The following is a 22303-nucleotide window of genomic DNA, read 5'->3' as shown; positions in this document are numbered from 1 at the left end:
AATCAGTAGAGCGTGCAAGTCTTGTTTTCAAGGTTTCAAGTTCAAGCCCCATGTTGGGTATGGAGATTACTTAAAAATAAAATCTTTAAAGGGGCCCCTGGGTGGCTCAGTCGGTTAAGTGTCTGACTCTTGATTTCAGCTCAGGTCATGATCTCAGGGTCAGAGATTGAGCCCTGTGTCAGGCTCTGTGCTCAGCAGGGAGTCGGCTTGAGATTCTCTTTCCCCCTCTCTCTCTGCCTCTCTATCCCACGCCGTGCTCTCTCACTCTCTTGCTCTTTAAATAAATCTTTACAAAAAATAAAATCTTTAAAAATAGTAATAATAGGGGCACCTAGGCTCAGTCGGCTAAGCGTGTGACTTCGGCTCAGGTCATGATCTCAGGGTCCTGGGACTGAGCCCCATGTGGGGCTCCATGCTCAAGGGGGAGTCTGCTTCTCCTTCTCCCTCTCCCTCTGCCCCTGCTCATGCTCTCTTGCTCTCTCTCTCATATAAATAAAATCTTTAGGGCGCCTGGGTGGCTCAGTCATTGGGCGTCTGCCCCAGCGTCCTGGGATCGAGCCCTGCATCAGGCTCCCTGCTCCGCGGGAAGCCTGCTTCTCCCTCTCCCACTCCCCCTTCTTGTGTTCCCTCTCTCGCTGTGTCTCTCTGTCAAATAAATAAATAAAATCTTTGAAAAAAATAAAATCTTTAAAAATAATAATAATAATTCATCTGAATTCAAATCTACCTGCTAAGGTGCCTCCTTGGAAACTGAAATGGGGTCCACGGGGCCCCAGTAAACCCACCTTCCACCTTCAGACACCTCTTTATAGAAAGATCCAATGACAGTATGACCAGGTCAAATACAGACTTACCCTCAACGTGGCCAGAGAAAAAGGTGCCCCAGGTCCCAGGGGAAGGTCAGGCCATTCTACCTCCCAGAGCCAGGGACCTGGTTCTGCTCCCCTCTGTAGCCAGTCCCCGCTCTGGCCGCCGTGAGCAGCAGGACCAGAGTCGGAGGGACTTGCTCCCGTCCAAGTCATCGGTCATTTCTCCTCATGGCGCCCCCTCAGCGGGGCTGTCAGCTCCCCTCAAACCCCACTTCCTGACCCGGGCAGTAGGCACAAGCCCCGTCAACACCTCCGTGAGGATCAAATCAAGTGAAAGGGGTGACATCACGCCCAAGGGGCAGTGTGTCTGGAGACAAATCATCGTGGATGTGACAGCCAGCATGAACCACTCCCAAAGAGGGAGGGCCACGCCGCACAAGTCAGATGAACTGACCAAAATGCACAGACCTTATCTGGATCCTGATTTTAAAAAAAATAAATAAATTGACGGGGGAGGCACCTGAGTGGCTCAGTCAGTTAAGCATCTGACCCTTGATCTCAGCTCGGGTCTTGATCTCAGGGGTCATGGGTTCCAACCCCACTCTGGACTCCACGCTGGGTATGAAGTCTACTTAAAAAAAACAAAACAAACAAACAAAAAAACTGGGACGCCCGGGTAGCTCAGTCACTTAAGCGTCTGCCTTCGGCTCAGGTCATGGTCCCAGGGTCCTGGGATCGAGTCCCGCATCGGGCTCCCTGCTCGGCGAGGAGCCTGCTTCTCCCTCTCCCTCTGCTGCTTCCCCTGCTTGTGCGCTCTCTCTCTGACAAATAAACAAATAAAATCTTTAAAAAAAAAGAATCACTCATGAAGCTTTAAATAAATAAATACAACTGGTATTTGTAGCAAAAGAGAATCCGAATACTAACTAACTGGCCATTGGATATTATGGAATTATGTTGTGTTTTAACATTTTAAGTAATCTCTACACCCAATGTTGGGCTTGAACTCACAACCTCAAGATCAAGAGTCCCATGTTCCCACTGACTGAGCCAGCCAGGCGCCCTTGTGTTCATTGTTTTAAGTGTAGTAATAGTACTGTGGTCATGTTAAAAAAGGGGGATTCACACCGTGATGTTTATGGAGTCTGAGGTCTGGGGACTGCTTTAAAATCATACAGGAGCAGGAAAGGAAGAAGGAGCGAGCAGGTGGCGAGGAGTGGGGTGGAGGTCTGGGGGTAAGCAGGTGAGGGTGAGCCTAGGCCACAGCAGCGCCCGACGCTGGGACGTCCTGCTTACTTCCAGATGTCTGAGATTCTCCACAAATAAGAAAACACAAATGGATAAAAAACTGCAAGGTGTTTTAAGAGCACAAAACCAAAGGTGGTCCCTCTCTCACTCCCAGCTCCCAAACCTGGGAGCTGCAGGGGCCTCAGAGGCACCAAGAACTTAACAGAGAAGAATCCCTAAAGAAGAGGCACTTTCCAGAAGCCCCACCCACACCCCCCGCTGGTTCAAAAGCCTCCCTGGCTTCAATCACCAAAGCTTTCCTGTCGATGATAACAAATGTGCCCGCCCAGCCTGCCTACCTAACCCTCCACCAGTGGGAGGAGGGGAGGAGGCAGCTCCCCAGGAGTTTCTGGACTCCTGACCTGCCAAACCAGTTCCTTCTGACGGACAGTCACCAGGCTCAACAGAAAATGAACTGCTCACGTGTCCAGGGTCACCGAAGAAAGAACTGCTGCCCTCAGCCAGGGATAGGAACAGGCTGCACCCAAGTTCATGCTCTCCCATGGTCCCTGGGTAGAACCGATGCTGACAAACACACTTATAAAGGTGCCACACCTTGTATTAGGCGCTTGGTGCAAACTAACGCATTTGACCCTCCCAATAACCCTATGAGTAGGTAATAACATTGTCTGTATCTTACAGGTGGGGAAACTGAGGCACAGAGCGTGGCCAGCAGCTCCAGGTCACACAGCCGGGGTCAGGGAGTCAGGCTCCAGGGCCAGCTGTTGAGTTCAGGCCCCCTAATCCTACTGAGTGCTCACACTGTCCCCTCGGAGCCTCGGGACAACCTGCTGTTGAGGTAGCCCATTTGAGAGGTCAGAAAACAGGGACCATGACTCAGCCAGGTCTCCTGCCCTCCGGGGACCCAGAAACCTGAACAGCACCCAGAGCTGGCTGCCAGAAGTTCCAGGAGCCTCCACACCATTGGCCGGGCAGGACTCGGGAGCAGCGTGTCACCTGCAAGAGCCCCACACGGGCATCTTCCAGGCCACCCCCGCCCCCCTGTGCCGGGCCCAGAAGGGCTCCCCTCAAATGTGCTCCAGGAGGCCCAGGAAGCCCCTGGATACACAGGGTCCATTTTCCCTGAGCATCCATGTCAACCCAAGGATTTATGGAGAAGTTTAACGATTTATCTGAAAAGAAACTGAAAACATCATTCTTAAATCCCGAGGCTAACTTCGTAGAGCGCTGAAGGGCGGTCAGCGGCAGGCTTCGAACATCTCCACCAAGAAGGCGGAGCTCAGCACAGCGGGCATCAGGCCAGCTCTCCGCCCGCTGGCCCTGCGACCTCGGAAAGTCACCTGAGCCTCCCTGCCTCCGTTTCCTCATCGGTAAAAGGGAACAGTCACAGTCCTGCCTCGTGAGGCCGCTGTGAGCCTGCAGTGGGGCAATCGAGCCTGCAGTTAGGGCTTGATGGCCCTTAGTGACGGTGACCATGACTATTCTGGGGAAGAATAGCCAACGGGGCCATTTCACAGGTTAGGAGGCTGAGTCCCTGGGAGAGAAAGTGACCTGCTCAAAAACTAGGTCTCTGCCTCCTCTTGCAGCTCCTTCCCCCTCCTGCTGCCTCTGTGCCTCAGTTTCCCCATCCCCAAAAGAGGGTTAAAAATCAAAGAATGGGATGGATTCTTGGATGTGGTGAAGACAAGCACCCCAGGCACCTCCAGGGTGGTCTGAGCTCTTGCTGTCCCCTCTTTAACTGAAGCCACCATTTATGGCATGCCCACGATCGACTCAGCCTGGAGCAGCTTGCTAGGGAGATGCCATGTGTCCCCAGGATGTCTATTCGAGTAAGTTTCCAGATCTTAAAACACCTCACTGAGGTCACATTTCAATGACTCAGTGACGTCGTCCAAGTAAATTCCTATCGGCTCCACCTATCAGGTCCTCCACAGGCATTTCTGACCCATCTTACAGGTGAATGATCCCCCAGCCTCTGTGTGACCTCAACATGCATCCCTTCCATGCCCACCTCCCATCCATCTTCCAGTTCAATGGCTGCCTCCTCCAGGATGCCCTCCCTGACCTCCCACTAGCCCCTGTGTGCAGGGACAGCTGGGCTCAGGCCAGTACCCCGTTTCCCTGTTCACCCGCCCCCCCCACCTGCAGTGTTAGATTGAGGAATGGTTAGTCACTGTATTAAAGGAGAAACCTACAAACAAGACCCCCAAACTGCCAACAGACACCAACCGAAGGATGTTCACCGTTGAGTCTTAACTTTTGAGTTCTCACCTGGACGAATGTTAACCCTGCATTTCACGGCCACCCGGAAGCACGCAGAGTGAGCTCTCCGGAACGGACACAGCCTCTGACACAAAACCTCCAAGTCTGCGGCCACCAGATGGCCAAGGCCATGTCCCCACCCCACAGGAATTCCTCCCCTGAGCCCGCTTCCTGAGGATTCTGCAGGTCCCTCTCCAGGGGTCTGAGGAGCCCCCCTGCACACCCCCCCAAGCCAGTGCTGCAGTCAGTGACCCCGGGAATTCTCGGGCAGCCCCATGCCAGGGCTGGAGAAGAGTGAAAGAAGCCAGGGCCTCTCCTCTAACTGATTCTGGAGACTGACGAGCTGCGTGATCTGTGTCTGGCCCGCTAACTCCTGGCTTTCCAACCCTGGCGCTGACCCAACCAGCAGCCCAGCCAGAGCCCTGGGTTTGAATCAGCCTAGCACCTGCTCAGCCTCGGTTTTCTCATCTGTGAAATGGAAAGATGCCTGCCACCTCCCTGGTTTGGGATGAGGGGGCTGATGGGCCGGTAGAGTGTGCAATTAGGGGAGGAAAATGGGGGGGCCAGTGAAAGTTTGGACTGAGACAGCCCAGCCAGACTGAAACACGAAAATGGGGGATGGGAAGTGCTGCAGGGCCAGAAGGGGGAGGAGAGGAGGGGAGCAGGGAGGGTGGGGTGCAGGGCGAAAAGGGAGGGCGCGCAAGGCGGCAAGGAAGCGGGGGAGAGGCAGGGAGGAGAGGGAAGAAGGCCTGGAGCAGGGAAGGGGGAGAAGAGGCGGGGAGAAGGCCGGGAAATGGAGGGGGGATGGAGGACGGGGAGGAAAGGAGGGCTCAGGCCCGGAGCAGGGAGGGAAGGGGGTGAGGGAGAGGAGAGGGGAGCAGGGAGGGAGGTGGTGCATGGCGAGCAAGGGGAGGAGAGGCAAACAGCAAGGAGGGGAGTGGGTGCAGGGCGAGGAGGGGGAGGAGCGTGTTCGAGGAAAACCAGAGGGGGGGGTAGGAGGGTAGGGCGGGCAGGGCAAGGGACACCCCCCCTCCCGCGAGGCTGCTGGGTTCGCCCGCGTCCCTGCGCCACGTCACATGTCGCCGCGCCCACCTGAGCGGGGACCTAGTCCGGCCGCCGGCTTACACCCTCGGAACCGCGTGGCGTCCCCACGCGAGGCACAGGCGGGCTCCCTCCCGGGGACAGGGCCTTACCTGCCTACAGCCCCGCCGGCGCCTCACCTGGCCCCGCCCCGGGAGTGGCCCCCACGCTGGGCCCGCCCCTGCCCGCGCGGCGCGACTTTTCTGGAGCAGGGACCCCCCCCCCCCCCCCCCCGGGGTCGCCCCGGTAGCACAGGTGAGCCCGCCTGGTGGGCGGGGCCGAAGGGGGAGGTGCCGCGAGCGCCGAGCCCCTCTTCCTTAGCTCGGAAGGCCTCCCTGAGTCTTGCCTTGCTCAAGCCCCTACTTGGCACAGCACCCATCCCTGGGGCTGGCACTTTCCTTGCTGATCCACTTCCCCATTTTAGGGACCTGCAAAGTGAGGTGCCGAGCAGGGAGATGTACAAGGAGCTGAGAGGAAACATTGAATAAAAATCTCCCAAGGCGTCTTCTGGGCCAGGTGCTGCCTTCCCGGGACTGCGGTGGGGACCCCACGTTGAGCCCAGAACTCCACAGAGACAGCGGCTGGTCAATCCCAGAGGTGGCCCTGACCCATTCTGAGGAGCACGGAGGACTTCCTGGAGGAGGCAGTGTGATGAAGACTTGGGCCTCTAAAGGGTCATTCCTGGCCAAGTGCTGTATTTCTGTCCATGGGAGCAGTCACTGTCCTTGCCCTGAAGCACGCCCCAGGGCCGTGTCTGCACCCCCTTTTCACCTACACTCTCTCCGATCTCATCCAGTGTCCTGCTTTCAATATGGTCTATACCCTGATGATCCCTAACTTGTCTCCTGACCAGAGTCCTGCCTCTAACTGCCCACCTGACAGTTCCACGGGGAGGCCTGAGAGCACAGCTCCAGCTCCTCTCCTGGGCTTCCTATCTCATTCTCCACCGGCTTTTTCTTGTAAAAAGAGTGCCATTGCCCTCAAGCAATGGGGCCCACCCTGAGCCAGCAAGTCCCCCAGGTGACTGGGCCCACAACAATGATTGACCTGACCCGTACGGCCCATCCGCACGTACCCACCGACCTTTGTCCCACATTTGCCCTATATGAACCTGGACATCTTTTCAGCTCTTTGGGCACAGTGTTTGATATGTCAGTGCGCTGTCTTCCCGGCGTCGGCCTCACTGAAACAAACTCCTTTCCCATGTCACCGCCACTCATCTCCCTGCCTTAGGATCTTGTCAGCAGTGAGTGGCCGCACCTGGTCTGTTTGGGGCCCCGGAGCCAGGTGCTCTTGCATCCCTGCACCCCGGGGACATCATCATGCAAGCAGCTGTGCAAAGAATCTGTAGCCGCCCCCACCAGCTGGCCTGTTCAACTAACAGTGCACCTGCATAGTATTGCTGTGTACCCTCCTTGCTCCGGAAGGACTCCAGGTAGCCAGGAGGGGACTGTGGTGCTAACTTCTCACACACATACGCACCGGAGCCTCTGGACGGAGCAGGAATGGGCCTATTTCTACACCAAATACTTCGCTCTCAAAACATGACAATGACATCAAGGATTTGATTTATGCCAGCGACTCACACACTTGATCGGGTGGATCTAGTGCTTTGTGCCGTTTCGCTTTTCCTTTTTGAGAGGCAAACGTCTTTTTTTAGTATCAAAGCAAGCTCGGTCTCCCACGAAAGAGGGACAATTTGCAGGTTTTCTGTTTTAAAAAGCAACTTTGGACAGAAGTAAGAAAAAACATCCTCCAGTTGGTGTGTGGCTGGCCCCATAATTTCATGGTATTAAGACATGGAGGGGGGATGCCACCCTCCTCGCATTTGTGTTGGTGAAAATCTCTTACAAATTCCACAACTATAGCTTAGTGATAATAAAATATGTACAATAAAGCAATAATACGGAATGACTACAGGGGAAACAATGCAGGTGTGTTCCACCATTCATGATAAAAGGAAAGAGAAACAGAAAGGAACAGCAAAACAGCAAAACCCAGGCGGGTCTCAGTTAGGTTCTTTTTTCTGTTTTTCCCCAAGTGCGTCTAATCAGCAAGCCACCAGTTACTCATTTCCTTTTGTTGCTATAACAATAACTCCATGCATTTCAAATGCCTTGCAATAGAAGACAAAGAATAATAATGCGAAACGAAGGAATTACATCTGAATGGCATTATACCCGGCTTTATTAAATTTGCTCTTACAAATGTTTATGAAGTCGGAGATTTGGCTCTCCCCCAAGCAGCAAATTCCACATTAATAAGCACTGGGGGTTGGAGAGCTTGAAGGAAGGAGGAAACAAAGATCCTTTGGTCCAAGGTCTCAGGCTTCACTTTTGTTTTCTCGCAAATTAACTCTCCGGCCAGCTGCTAGAGCCAAGACTTGCCCTGCTTTGAACCTTATTAAAACCTCAAAACCAGAATTTCCCTGCTGAGTGTGGGCGCGGTGGCTGGACTGAGCCTAAAGGGATCTACCTAGATCACGCCCCACTCCTCTCCCTCACGGGCCAGGCCCCTGAGACCCAGCGAGGCCAGGGGCTTCCCTGCAGCTGTCAGGCCAGCTCCGGGCAGGTTTACTACTCCACCCTCCAAGCCGGGGCCCCCGCCTGCGTTTCAGAGCAAATGCATCTGGTTGTTAGCACTCCATGCAAACTGCAAACCACCCTTGTGCACCCTCCACAATGTTTTCTGGGATCGTTTGGACCTAATTATTGAAATCCTTTTGATTTGCAACTGAACAGGCCACACTCTTGATGCCCTATTAGACATCAGGGTGGGACACTGGCTGTGCTCTGGCCCCATGCGCTGTTCACACACCCCTGCTACACTGGGATTCCTACTCTTCCTAGTCTCTTTGCGCAAGGTGGCCAGACAACGGGTTTACCCAGCCTCCTTTGCAACCAGGGCCCAGACAGGGACTTAGGCTCCACCATTGTGATGTCGGCGCTTAGGGAGGAAGCAGTCCTGGAATATATTATAGTGGAAAGGGCAGCTGGGCAATGTGCAGTGTGGGGGGTGGGGGAGGCTGCAGTAGCTACAAGTAAGTACCTGGGACATGATTGGTATCAGTCCTGGTGGTAGCTATGGGTTCGGTCCAGTGCAATTGGAGCATCTCTGTGCAGTGGGAGCATCCCTTTGCAGTGGGGGCATCCCTGTGCAGTGGAGGTATCTCTGTGCAGTGGGGGCACCCCTGTGCAGTGGGGGTATCTCTGTGCAGTGGGGGCATCTCTGTGCAGTGGGGGCATCCCTATGCTGTGGGGGCATCCCTGTGCAGTGGGGGTATCCCTGTGCAGTGAGGGCATCCCCGTGCAGTAGGAGAATCTTGTGCGATCATTGTATCTCTGTGCAGGGGGGCCTTTCAGCACTGGGGGGGGGGTGTCCCTATGCAGGGACTGCAGCAGTGGCTGTTTTCCCATCAGGTCTGTCCTTTGGGATGGGTTGAGGCACTATTCCTGGAAGGGAACTGTACCTCCGTGTTGGTTCTCCCACCTCCTGACAACTCTGGGATCTCCCAACGTCCTTTTAACAAACTCCTTCTCTATAATCAGCCAGAATCTGCTTCGGCTGCTTGCAAACGAGAACGCTGCCTGATGCCACATCCTCCAGGTCTTTCGTTCCTCTTCCCCTGCCAAACACAGGCTGACATAAATCCCCGTAGTGAAAAGAGAAATGTCAGCATGAGAAATTCTTCTTGTGATGATGTGGATGATACTTTACATTTTTATAGCTTTTCACAGCCTGTTAAAGCAGTTCTGAGCTCTAAGCAAACACATCAGTCAAGGAAGAAAAGAGTTCTTGGGGTAAGACCATCCGTTTATTATTAAGCCATTATTACTTTCAGGTCAAAACCCATTAAGTGCTTGTCTGCCCAGTGCATTGTCATCTGCATGGAGCTGCTTAATCAGGGATGCTGGCGTCTGGGAGCTTAGAATCTTACATTCGTGCTCTGCATGTGTCCACAGTGCATGGACAAGCAAAGAAATATCACCAAGGTCACAGAATTTTATATTTGGAAAAACCCTTGCTACAGACGCCAGAAACTGAGGATGGAGGACTTGCCTAACATCACACAGCAAGGCAGTGACCAATTCAGGATCAGAGCCCAGGGTCCCGGCTCTACCCAGGAGGGCACACAATACCCATAAACACATAAAATAGCATATCTCAATCAGCCTTCTCCCCAGTCACGAACCACTTTCTTCTAGAGTATTTGGGAAAGAGGAGTGTATCAGTCAGGTTAAGCCAGCTTATGCCACAGTAACACACATGCCCCAGGCTCAGGAGCTCACACAGACTTAGGTCTCCTTCTCATTCACACCACATGTCTGCAGCCCCCAAGACCCCATCTCTCAGAACAAGTCCCATCTGGAATCCTGCCAATCACCACTCAGAGGGAAGATGAACTCGGGAGAGTCTCCACCTGGCACCTCCAAAGGGCCCCACGTCCACTTCTGCATAGAGCTCATTGGCCAGGGCTGGTCACGTGGCCCCACCTACCACAAGCGGACAAGGAAGTGTGGGCCTTCCATGTGCCCAGGAGGCAGAGAGCGGAAGAGCATCGTGATATTAGGGGCTTGAGCCCGTGCCCATTGCATCCCCGGCTGATGCTCTCCTGAATCCCCAAGGTCACTGATGGACACTCCTGGAGCTCGGAGACCACAGTCCCTTCCTGGAATAATGCTCCCCCCACTCAGGCCTCAACAGAGGAGCCAGCGTGGGGCACTCCCCACTCCCCAGGGGAAGTGTTGCAGAGAGGGAAGGAGGTCTTTCTTCGTCTCTTCTTCCTTTCCTTCCTCCCACCCCCTTCCCTCCTTCCGAACCCTTTCTAAGTGTGGAGTACATTCACCTGCACGGTGTGAGTGGGCAGAACTCTTCATCTTGCAAAACCGAAACTCTGTCCCCACTAGACACTAATTCCCCTCCCCAGGCCCCTGGCGACCACCTGTCTACTTTCTGTCTCTATGATTTTGACGACTCAAGGGGCTTCATATAACATGGAATCCTATAGCCTTTGTCCTATTGTGACTGGCGTATTTCACTGAGCATAATGTCCTCAAGGTTCATCCGTGTTGTGGCAGATGTCAGGATCTCCTTCCTCTTTAAGACTGAGCAATATTCCATTGTGCGGCTGGAACATATTTGGTTTATCTGCTTATTGGTTGACGGACACTGCGTTGCTCCCACCTTCCGGCTACTGTGAATCATGCTGCTATATACATGCAAATATCATTTCAAGTACCCACTTCCAGCCATTATAGGTTTATACCCAGCAGTCTTTCTTTTAAATTATAGGCCAAGGGGCGCCTGGGTGGGTCAGTCGGTTAAGCGTCTGCCTTCAGCTCAGGTCATGATCCCAGGGTCCTGGGATCGAGTCCCGCATCCGGCTCCCTGCTCGGCAGGAGCCTGCTTCTCCCTCTCCCACTCCCCCTGCTTGTGTTCCCTCTCTCGCTGTGTCTCTCTCTGTCAAATAAATAAATAAAATCTTTAATTAATAAATAAATAAATAAAAATTATAGGCCAAATATTACTTTCATGGTCAAATGGGAAATCTCAAATGAGTCAAATCTTTAGAGGCACCCACTGTGCTCCCAGCCCTTCTCCCTTATCCTGGAGTCTTCCCCTCCTTCGCTGGGGGCATCCTCAGCTTCAGGCAGCTCCGCCACAGGGAGGGAAACCCCTGCTCTCTCTCCCTCCAGAGCACAGGTCTCCGCCCACCTGTGGTTTCTGGGCCTCTGGCCACCCAGCACCCAGTGGTACCTTCTTAAAAGCAGGAGTTAGTCCTTCTAGAGACTGACATGACAGAGAGCAAAGTGGACACTTCGGAGGACGCCTCGTGATCCAGGGCCATCCCCACTGAGGTCTCCTGCTAGTGGGGGCTGTTGTGGGGTGCACACACCCCAAAGCAAATGTTAACTCTTAGAAAGGGTACAGGCAGGCAAAGGTACAAGGAAGGTTACCATGACACCCCCCCTCCCCAGTTTTCCTAAATGCCACAGTGTCAGCAGGGCTCCTGTGACTGGGCTGGGGTCGTGGCCCCATGATGACCCTCCTCCGACTTCCAGGATGGGCCTGGGAGTCTTGCTGCCTGAGGAATGGGCCTATCACCCCACCAGGGAGGGTTCCACGTCCCTGAAAACTTGTATGTTGAAGCCCAAGCCACCAGAATGACTGTATTTGGAGTTGGGGTCTCCAAGGAAGTAACTAAGGTTAAATGAGGCCATAGGGTGGGGCCCTGACCCCATAGGATTAGTGCCCTGAAGGAGAGACACAGGAAGAGCTCTCTGTCCACCCCCTGAGGATACAGTGAGAAGGTGACCATCTGCAAGCCAGGAAGAGAGTCCTTGCCAGAACCCGACGGTGTGGGCCCCCGGAGCTCGGGCTTCCCGCCCCCAGAAGTGTGGGAAATGAATGTCTGCTGCTTGAGGCCCCCAGCCTGTGAGATTTGTTACACGGCTGGAGCTGACTAAGACATAGAGCCTCAGCAAATGCAGGCGGATGCCTCAAATGACCATCCCTCTACCCCTCTGTTGAGGTGGCATTGGGCAGAGGGTTCTCTGGGGAGTTGGGAGGTGGCCAGGGGATATTTGTGACCCTCCTGTGCAAGAAATCCCCCTCCCTGGGGTGGGGAGGGAGGCCTCTCTCTGAGCCGTGTGTGTGTATACGTGCAATGTATGTGTGAGTGTGCGACTGAGCACGCATGTGCACGCATGTGAATGCAGGTAGGTGCGTAGTGTGTATGTGAGTGCCTGTGTGCGTCTGGAAGATAAGAGAGAATGGCCCAGACCTCGGCAAAGGCACCGATAGCAAGATGGGGAGCAGCCAGAGAGCCTTCCCACTGCGAGGCTCTGGAGTGGCCTCCTGGGGAGGCCATGGAGATGCAGAGAGGCGAGGAGTTTCAGCAGTCCGGGCGAGTGGATGAGTGGCCCTGCCTGCCTCAAGCGTTCCCTTCTCCCTGAGGCTGCAGCGGCAGCTGGGCGGGGGGCGGGGGGGGGTGGGGGGGGAACGGGACTCCTGTTCCAGGAGGACACCTGCGTCAGCTCCCAGCCCCCCACCAGGAGGTGGCCAGTGGAACCGGGACAGACTCTTTGGATACAAGATCAAGGGGCCTCCCACGGTCTCAGGATGGCTGCTTCCAGGCACATGGGAGGTTGATTCTGGAACTCCTGCAGCGAGGGGGCGGGGGCGGGGGGGAGAACGTTGGCTGTTGAGAGCGTGCGGGCATGTGGGACCTGTATCCTTGGGAGCTCAGGTCCTCGGCGTGATGGGGCAGCGATGAACTCTGAGTGTAACCCCAAGAGGGTCGGTAGCCCTGGTGCCTCCCACGCAGGACGAGGGCTCATGGTGTGGCCTTCCCCCACCCAGTGGGTCCTGCACCCTCTGTCCCAGCTGCCAGGAGCAGCAATGGGCGGCAGCGATTGAAGGGGGCGGCGTGGCCGGCTGGGCGTACCCGCCCACCCTCGGTTTGAACAGGCTGAGGAGCAGACATCCCCGGGGGGCTTGGACTTGAGGCCCCAACTGGTGTGCCCTGCTTCTCCATGTCCCTGCTCAGCCTGCCCAGACCAAGCTCCAGGAAGGCCGGAGGTGCGTGCCCGTTGGCCTGTAAAATTTGGAGGCTGTGCCAGTCACGTACACGTGTGGGACCCCCTCCACCCCCTGCGGGGAACCATGTGTTTGCGGGGCGCTCCATCCTAAAACGAATCCATGCAGAAATGCCAGTGTCATTTTGATCTGAAGTCTAGGACGACATGAAGGAAACGAGGGGCGAGGAGGGGCTAAAAGTACCGTAGGGTTTCCATCTACCTTTTCCAAGAAAAGAACCAAGGCTCCCTCTGGCCTGGCCTTCTTTCTTCGGAGGAGCTTCTCTGCCATTCAGCTCCTCCAGCAGACACCTGCTGGACGGGCACCTCCCGAGCCAGGCCCCGGGGGGTGCAGTTCCCCAGCTGCGGGTCCCAAGTCCCCATCCCTGAATGCTCAGGCCGGTGGCCACCAGAGGTCTGCGGTGGGACAGAGCTGGGACCGAGTGAGTTCGGGCAGCACCGGCCTCATGACTGAGGGACCACCACCGGCTTCACACCTCTTGGAGCCTTGCCATCTGTGAAATAGGATGGGTGGCAGCAGCCGGCCCTGCGGATGGGGACGGGAGGACGATGCAGGCACTGGTCCAGAGCAAGCGTGTGTCGTTACCGGGGGTCCAGGAGAGCTACCCCAGAGGTGACTTGGTCCACACACCCAGTTCTCCTGCCTCCAAAAGTAGGTGGGTCCTGGTGGCTGAAAGGGCCTTTGCTTGTTAAGAAGGATGGCAGGCTGGGTAGGAAAGTCTGAGACCAAGGGACTGAGCTCAACTCTTCTGCCAGAAAGGAGGGAGATGCTGAGGGGGTGGGGCCAGGATGGTTTGGTGCCATCGGCAGGACACACACACACACACACACACACACACACACACACACACACAATCTCTGCATAGATAAGCATGTGCTGGAGGGGAACCTGAAGTCTAACAGGGGATGCAGAGGTGTGTGGGGGGCGCTGGAGGTGGAAGCTCCCTCTTGCAGGGCTCCCCCCACCCTGTGGGAGGTCCATGAAAGCCCCCCTGTCCCGAATGCTCTGGTGCACTGGGCTTGTTCAGGGAGAACGCGATGCAGGAACCAGTCCTGCTTCGGGGCCTGGGCTCCAGCCGCTCGCTGTTCCCGTCCTGTGTCTTCTTCCAGGAGGGGACCCTTATTTTACCCTCACCCCTCCTGGATTCCAGGGGTGCAAGAGAGGTGGGCAGCCCAGGCCATGGAGCACCCTATGTCTTCAGCCAGATTAGCACAAGCCTGCCTTCCCGGGGCTCACGGTGTCGTGGGAATGTCAGGCCTTAGGTACGGGTGGGGCCCAGGGGAGGCTGGGCCAGGTTGCCCCACAGGGAAACCGGGAACATCCTGTACTCAGGTAGATGGGTCCAGGGTCAGGGAAAGCGAAGAATGGGGGGGTGGAGGTTGCAGGTAGGAAGCAGCAAAGGGCCTCAGGGAGGTGAGTGTGTGTGCTGTCCGTCCATGGAGGAGGGAGTCGAGCGTGGGGAGCCAGCAGCCAGAGGCGGCCTAGAGAGGCCTCCCCATTAAGGGCCTTCCAGCCCAGGCTACAAAGCGGGACACTTCCACCCAGGGCACCGGGCAGCAGCGGAGGGCTCTGGGCGGGCAGTGGGAGGGCAGCCCCTCTGGCCGCCGAGTGCCGGCCTGGCTGGCCGGGGGCGCAGCTGGGGAGAGAGACAGCCCAGACGGGCCACTCCTCAGACTCCCTGTGCTGCCGGCGGATAAAACTCGGGGGCCGAGAACTCGTGCACACACAAGAACTCATGAGCTTGGTTAGCTTCCCTCCCGTGAAGAGCATGGTCAACAAAGCCCAGCCCCGTGAAGGTTTGGTCCTGTACTCAGGTAGCAGCCCCCAAGGTTTGGTCCCAGCAGAGATCACAGAGGCTCACGTCACACCCAGGGGGGTGCTGAGACCCCGAAATATCCTCTCTGCTCCCGACCACTCTGATGTCCCGGTGAGCACGGGCCCCGCGTGAGATCTGGCTGTTGACCCGTCCGGAGAGACGTGCGGATACCACTGTTGACACATTTTAAAGATGCGCCGGACGTAGTGGTTTCAATAGGGTTGGTTTTGGTTTCCTTCGTGATCTTAGGTATTTTATTGTAAAAACACTATTTTAAGAAAGTGTCCCTGGGCTCCCAGGTGCCCGAAGGAGTCACACAGACCACGTCAAGACCCCCGAGATGGAGGGAGGGACCCCCACTCTGTCGCGCGGACAGGGGTTTCCCCGGATAATTTTTTTCAGATGGTTTTTTGGTTTCCCCCAGATCTGTGTGGCCCTCTGTGGCCCCCGCACCCTCGTCACCAACCTCCTCATCTGCTGAGGTTGCCGGGCAGAGCGGGTGCCCCGTTTCCACAACCGTGATGCTCCCCGGCCTGCTTCTGGGCAGGTTTTTTTGCCTGAAGCGCTACGGACTTTGACTATTTAGGGGGACTTTCATTTCAGACTTTTGGAGCACCTGCCTCGGAACGAGAAGTCTTCCGGCAGGCGGGTCACAGCACACGGATCCCCCGGGATCTGGCTGAAGTGCAGAGTCGGCGGCGGCAGGTGTGGGCTTGGCCTGAGACTCCACACCTGAGAGGCAGGGGCAGGACGATCTCCGGAGGACCTACAACAGACAAAGAAAAACAGTGAGACGGTTTCTCAGAGCCCAGCCCCGGAGACGCACAGGAAACGCTCCATCGGAGAAGGTTCCCTGGTGACGCCGTGCACAGTCAACTATTAACCAATGATGTCACTCACTCAACAGACTCCTTGACCTGTGGCTGGGGCCTCAATGCGGACAGGACAGGCAGCCTCGTGGGGGACAGACCGATCACAGACTCCTCTGTCTGAGCAGGTCTCCCAGGAGCTCACGAAGCTAAAGCCCCAGCGGCCCCTCTTGCGCTCAGCTCTCTTCCAGGCCATGGGGTTGCATACACACGGGCTTCTCCTCAACTGGAAGGCCTGCAGAAGGTTCTGGTCCCACCACCCGTTTCCACCCCTGAGATTTCAGGGACAAGTCCCTTCGAGGGAACAGGTGGAGGGACTGGAGGCGGGGGATGGGGTGGGTTGGGAGGACGGCGGGCCATTGGCGCAGACTCAGAGCCACAGGCCTACACTGGCCACAGCCAGCTCGGGGCTCGGCCTGAGCTCCCTGGTGGCCAAAGCGAGACCTGATCAGGGATGTGACCTTCATTGTAGGGAGTTTGGTTCTTGGAGGGGACACCGGTGGCCATGGCCCACAAATCTGTGTGTGAAAGGTTCTGTGGGTTAGGGAGGGACCTATGGCAGCAGGTCCTTTATCCTAATTTATGAAATCCCTGGTCCTGATTTTTCGGATGTAATTTGCCAACTTATAACAAATGTTTTGATGTAGATTACCATAAAGTTTTTTAAACAAGGCTGGATATAACACAGAGACCTGCTCCCAGCCCAGCAGACGAGGAGCTGCTCCTTTAAGGGGGTGGGGGGCAGCCCCAGCGGAAGGAGCCCCTTGGCTTCTTCAGGACCCAGGCTCAGCACTCGTCCTCCTGGGGCTTCAGCTTCCCCATCACAGGTGAGGCCCCACTGGCTGGCATATGGGGCCTCCCTCAGCTCAGGGCAGGGAGCTCAGGGGTCCCCACAAAGGCACCGGAGTCCCCAGAGGCCTGGGATGCTCAGATCTCCACAATTGAGCCCTTCACACTAGGACGTGGGGACATAACAGAGGGCTCAGCACCCCGGTGAGGGCAGAGCCCAGACAGGTCCCTGCCATTTCTGCCCTTTGCCTGGCCCGTCTGCCTTGAGGGGATCCTGCTGGTAGTGGTCCCCCCCCCAACTCCCCACCCCAACGTTAGCTGGTCTCGGGCTTATCCCAGCTTCCATGAAGGAGCTGGGAGCCACGGAGAGTCGTTCAGGGATCTCAGCCCCCTCAGCTCAGCCGAACGGCCGCTCTCCTTGGTTCTCAGGCCAGGGACAAGCTTCTGGCCCAATTCCCAGCCCCCACGCCCGGTTCCCCGGAGGCTGGGGTCACTCACTCTTGTTCTCCCAGGTGCCTAGCCTGCACCCTACCTGGGGCCCCCCGCCTGTTCCTGGAGCACCCTCCAAGGGCTGGGTGGCCACGGAGCTCGTTAGGTCAGTACACTCCCATCTCACAAATGACAAGACCGAGCTCCTTGCGGTTCTGGCCCCTCACCGCACGTGTGCATCGTGAACTGAATCCTAGTGGACAGAAGCTCGTGCATGCAGGCGGCTCCTCCCGCCCATCCCCATGGGCTGGTGGTCCCTGTGATTTGGCAGCAGGTGAGGCATCAGCCTTCCCTCCCTGACCACCTGACTCACAGAACTCCCCAGCCCCCTTCCGTCAGGCCTGCTCCCTGGGCACTCCCTCCCCACCTCCAACAGAAAATTAACTCCAGGCGAAGTGAGCATTCGGAATGGGGTCAGAGGGTTGGCTTCCAACCCGGTGTAAAAAACATCCCCCACCCAGCCCAGAAGGAACCTCACATGCCCTTCTCCCCCTGCTGGCCACGCTGACCCCTGACCCTTTGAGCGAGCCCCTTCCCTGCCATGGTCCCAGCCACTCCTGAGAGGCTACTCAGCTTTCCAGCTCTTCGTTCTGGGGCCCCTGGGCCCCACCGTCAGGACAGGACAGAGAAACCAGACGCTAGGAGCCTGCCCGCCCTGGGAGCGGGGGGGAGACCCCAGCGAGGCGAGGGGCAACCTGAGGGTGAGCACTAGGGAAGGATGTCTGGGGCCTGGCGTCGCAGACACAAGCTCGGGATCGGGGCAGACAGCTTTATTCCATCCCCTTCCCGCCCCCCAGCTGCCCTGGGCAGAGTGAGGACAGGCTGCAAGGAGGGCCTGGAACAGGGTCAGACAGGAGGTCACGCCATGGCCTGAGGTGAGTGGGAAGGGGGAAGGCGGATGTGCTACCGACCCCCATCGCCCTGGGGATCGTTCCGGAGGCCTGGCTGAGCCACAGGATTCAGTCTCCGTGGGTGTGGACGCTGACGGGCTGCGGCAGGCCGGGGGTGGGTGGCCAGGTCTGTTCGGTGCCCACAGGGCTGACCGGTGCGCCTGGTGACCCGCGCGGGGCGGTGGAGTGGCCAACACCCAGAACGGAGCAGGGCCGGGGGCTCGGGTGGTGACACTTTTTCCCTCCAAGACTCAGGAACGGCAAGGTGGCCCGGGCCCACAGCCGACCACACGGGACAGAGTAAAAAAACTCTTGCACACACGCACCCCACAGGCACACACACGGTCAGTAGAAACTCGAGGCTGTCACACGATGCTCTGCCGACCCCCGGCCCCCTCAAACTCCGATGTGCCTGAGCCCCGGGCCCGGCCAAAGTCAATGAAGATCCCTTCCGAATCTGAGTCCACGGACTCCAAGATCTGGTCCACCAGGTTCTCTGGACTGGAAGAGGGTGGGGAGGGGCGGGCAGCACCTGGGCCAGGCTCGGGGGGCTGGGTGGGGGGATAGAGTCTGCTGGGGCATAGCCCCGACTGCGGACCCGCAGACGGTCTGAAGGCCCCAGGGGGAGCCTGGCCAGGTGTGTCGGAGAAGCCCTGGGGCTCGGGACAGGATGTCATCTCCGAGACCGAGTGCCTGCGGATGCCGGGGCCGCCGGGTGCTGCTCCCTCGGCCTCGTGCTCTGCCACGGGGTTCAGCAGTGGGGTGTTGTAGCTCTTGGAGCGCACCACCGGGTTCTTGGCCAGGACGTCCCCCGAGCGGGAGCGGCGCAGGAAGTGCTTCTCTGCAGAGACAGACAGACAAGGTGTCGGGCACGGGGGGCCAGGGGCCACCAGGAGGGAGGGGGCCACTTGGCAAACCCAGGCACCTGTGTGGTCCAGGCCCTTCCTGAGGCCAGAGGCTAGCCGGCAGCCACTGTGTGCTTAGCTCCGCACAAAGGGCGGCCACGGGGAAAAGCCCGATTGGTGCAGATCCTCAGCCCAGCCCCCTCACGCCCCTGCACGTGAGGAAGAGGGCTCTGACATTGGGTCTGTCCCTGTGTGTCTTCTTCCTTCCTTCCTCCGTCCCAGCCTCACTCTGGATGGTCAGGAGCTGGGGGAGGGGGAGGCTCAATCAGCTGCTTGGCTCAAATGCGCACGTGCCTCAGTTTCCCCACCTATGGAAAGTTAAACCACCCGCGGCACTTCCTGGAGTCCCAGTGTGCGTGGAGAGGGCGAACCCGTGTAGGTGGACCACAGGTCAGGCGGTGGTTAAGTGTCAGGGCGGGGGCAGGATGACACAGGGTCTTTTCACGTGAGGTGGTCAGGGCTGGGGTTTTATTCGGAGTGTGGCGGGTGCCCGGGGGGCAGAAGAGGATGGCGTCGGGCTGATCTCAGGCTCCCACTCAGGGCCCTGCAGTTCCACCGAGTGACCACCATGTGGCAGGGCTGAGCCCGGTGAGCAGCTCAGGGGCCTTTCCAGGGCAAGAGACAGAGCACCGCCCCCCCCCCCACCGGCAAGCAGAGGCCTGGAGTCCAGAGACACACGGAGTCGGGGCGGGGGGGAAGCAGGGGCTCTCCTCCAGCTGCTGGGGCCTGCCTGGTAGCTGGGCTTTACACCAGCAGGTAGGTGGGCACTCCCAAGTGGCCCTTGTGCCTCTGGGCCCCCCCAGTCCAGGATGGTCTTTGTGCACCTCTCCCCAGGCCTGGTTCCTCCTCCTTCAGCTCACCTGTCACTTCCAGTCTGGCCTTCCCCCACATGGCCCTCATATCACCTGGGTATGGGTCCCCGTGGAGACTCATCTGGGGATTGTTTACTCATTGGTCTGCCTTCCCTGGCCCTGAGAGCCCATGTGGGTGGGCCTTGGTCTCTGCTGATCCCCCACGGCCAAGAACGGGGGCAGGCACACAGCAGGTGCTCGGTTTACAGAGGCGAATGAACCAATGGGCTGTCTGTTAAAGGAGCAACGTGGCGGGCTTCTGCCAGGCAGGCCAGGCAGCCCCAGGACGCCCACCTCCCCCTTCCCCTCCCCTGTGAGTCCCCACACAAGCTAGGTTTCTTGGGCTCCGGGCCTTTGCATGTGCTGTGCCCTCCGCCGGCCACCTCCCGCCTTTCAGGACTGAACACAGATAGGACCTCACCAGGAACACAGCAGCCTCTGCGGGGCTCTCGGGGAAGTCATCACATCACCATATACGGTGTCAGCCTGACAGGTCCCCTTCACTTCTTGAAGGAGGGACCCTGGGCCCCGCGTGCCCCGGGCCCAGCACACAGCAGGGCTGGGGGATGCTCAGGACAGTCTCATGCATGACCGAAAAGCAAATCCCCAGTGGGATCTGGTTGTGGCCATCTATTCACTGGGAGGCCTGGACCCTGGGCAGAGGTGGATGGGGCCTGAGGTTACCCAGCTCCCCGCTCAAGACCCGGTCAAGCCCTACCCAGGATGCAGGAATGTGTGAAGGGGCCCTCGCCGGAGTAGAGGCCGTAGGTGCCGAGGTAGGGCGACACCACCTTCTGGATCAGCGTCTCCAGGCGCAAGTAGTCCTTGGTCACACCCCGGGACTCGTGCACCCCCTGCAAGAGAGGGAGGGAGGCAGGTGGTCACTAGATAGCCTGTTCCTTGCCGCCCTGGCCCAGCCAGGCTGAGCTCGACTGTCACCACTGAAGGCCTCCCCTGGGGACCCCTGCCCTCACTCCTCATCCCATGGAGTGCTACAGGCAGAAAAGGCTGCCCCCCAGGGCCACCCAGGCCCTGCCCACCTTCTCCTCCCTGACGCCCCTCGTCCAGAGCTCTGAGGAGATCTCTACCTCTTCTGGTTCCATTAGAGCCAAAGCCTGAGGAAGGCAGCCGCCCACAGGACAGGCTTGGTCTGGCTGACGGGGGGGGCAAGCTCTGTGCCCCCAGCACCCCCAGCAGAGGCCTGGCACACAGTAGGCCCTTAGTGAGCGCGAAGAAACGGGAAGACATTCCTCCTCGAGGGGCCGCCAGTTGCTCACAGCACAAGATACTCTTAGAACGTTACATGACAGCTCTGGACAGCGCCAGAGCCCCCGGCCACGCCGCCCACGAGAAACCCACTTCAACTGGAAAAACACACACAGACTAAAAGCAAAGGGTTGAGGGGTGCCTGGGTGGTGTAGTCAGTTAAGGGGCCGACTCCTGATTTCGGCTCAGGTCATGATCTCAGGGTCGTGGGATCGAGCCCCACCTCGGGCTCCCGGCGTACGGAGTCGGCTTAGAATTCTCTCTCTCCCTTTGCCCCTCCCTCCCTCCCTCCAATCAATCAATCAATGCAAAGGGTTGAGAGAGCTATGCCATGCTGACGCCAGTCACAGGAAAGCTGGAGCAGCTAGGTTAATTTCAAGGTTAATTTCAAGGTTAATTTCAGACGGGGCGGACTTTAGTCATAGGGGGCCAAAAAGGTCACTATGTAACAATACAGAGGTCAATTCTCTGGGAGGACGTAACAACCCCTAACATGCCGGCACCTAAAAACAGAGCACCAGACCACGGGAGGCAAAACCACTAGAAGCTTGGGAGAGATCATTAATCCACTAGGGGAGACAGACCAGCAGGCAGAAAACCGGGAAGGACACACCGCGCTTTACCACTACCATCAACCGACGGGACCTAATCGCCATCAGACTGCCTCCCCCCACGACAGCGGAACACACGTTCCGCAGCTCACGGGGCGCGCCTGCCAAGTCAGACCATGTTCTGGGCCATAAAACGCACCTTCACAGATTGGAAAGGACAGAAATCATACAGCGCCTGCTCTCAGGCCACAGCGGCGTGAAACCAGGAATTGGGAACAGGAAGGTAACTGGGAGATCCCCAAATATGTGGAGAGCAAACAACTCACTTCTAAATAACCCGTGGATCAAAGAGGAAATCTTTTTTCTATTTTTTTTTTTAAGGATTTTATTTATTTACTTGACAGAAAGAGAGAGCATAAGCAGGATGAGCAGCAGGACAGAGGCAGAGGGACAAGCAGACTCCCCGCTGAGCAGGGAGCCCGACGCGGGGCTCAACCCCAGGACCCTCAGATCATGACCTGAGCTGAAGGCAGACACTTAACCAACTGAGCCACCCAGGTGCCCCCGAAGAGGAAATCTTAACAAATATCTTAAAATGTTTTGAAGAAATGAAAATGAAAACAGATCCACATCGATGGGATGCACTGAAGCAGTGCTTTGAGGGAAACTGTAGCATCGAACAGATATATTAGTAAAGGGAAAGCCCGCAAGTCAATAACCTAAGCTTCTACCTCAGGAAACTAGAAAAAGAAGAGAGAACGAAGTCCAAAGAAAGCACAAGAGAAATAATAAGAGCAGAACTCAATGAGACTGAAACAGGAAATCCTGAGAGAAAAATCGATGCAACCAAAAGCCGGCTCCTTGAAAAGCCCAGTAACA

At 57.2% G+C, this 22303-nt stretch overlaps 1 protein-coding gene across 4 annotated transcripts in view; it reads right to left on the bottom strand.

Annotated features, from left to right (window-relative positions):
* Positions 1-17716: 17716 nt before the first annotated feature.
* The window catches only part of PRR5 (proline rich 5), a 50975-nt gene continuing 46388 nt past the window's right edge, over positions 17717-22303 (bottom strand). For all 4 annotated transcript variants that reach the window (XM_088025404.1, XM_028115548.2, XM_028115550.2 and 1 more), the window contains 2 exons: positions 20326-20461; positions 17717-18692 (listed from right to left, as the gene is read on the bottom strand). In XM_088025404.1, the coding sequence (XP_087881530.1) occupies positions 18217-18692; positions 20326-20461 (612 nt within the window). In that variant the 3' untranslated portion in view covers positions 17717-18216. The remainder of the gene's footprint in view (positions 18693-20325; positions 20462-22303) is intronic.

The sequence above is a fragment of the Eumetopias jubatus genome, unplaced genomic scaffold (genome assembly GCF_037043125.1).
Source record: "Eumetopias jubatus isolate StellerSeaLion01/CBP00866 unplaced genomic scaffold, mEumJub1_p1.0 scaffold_8, whole genome shotgun sequence".
Lineage (NCBI taxonomy): Eukaryota > Metazoa > Chordata > Mammalia > Carnivora > Otariidae > Eumetopias > Eumetopias jubatus.
Note: the sequence above shows the minus strand (reverse complement) of the source record. Positions and strands in the feature narration are given on the sequence as shown.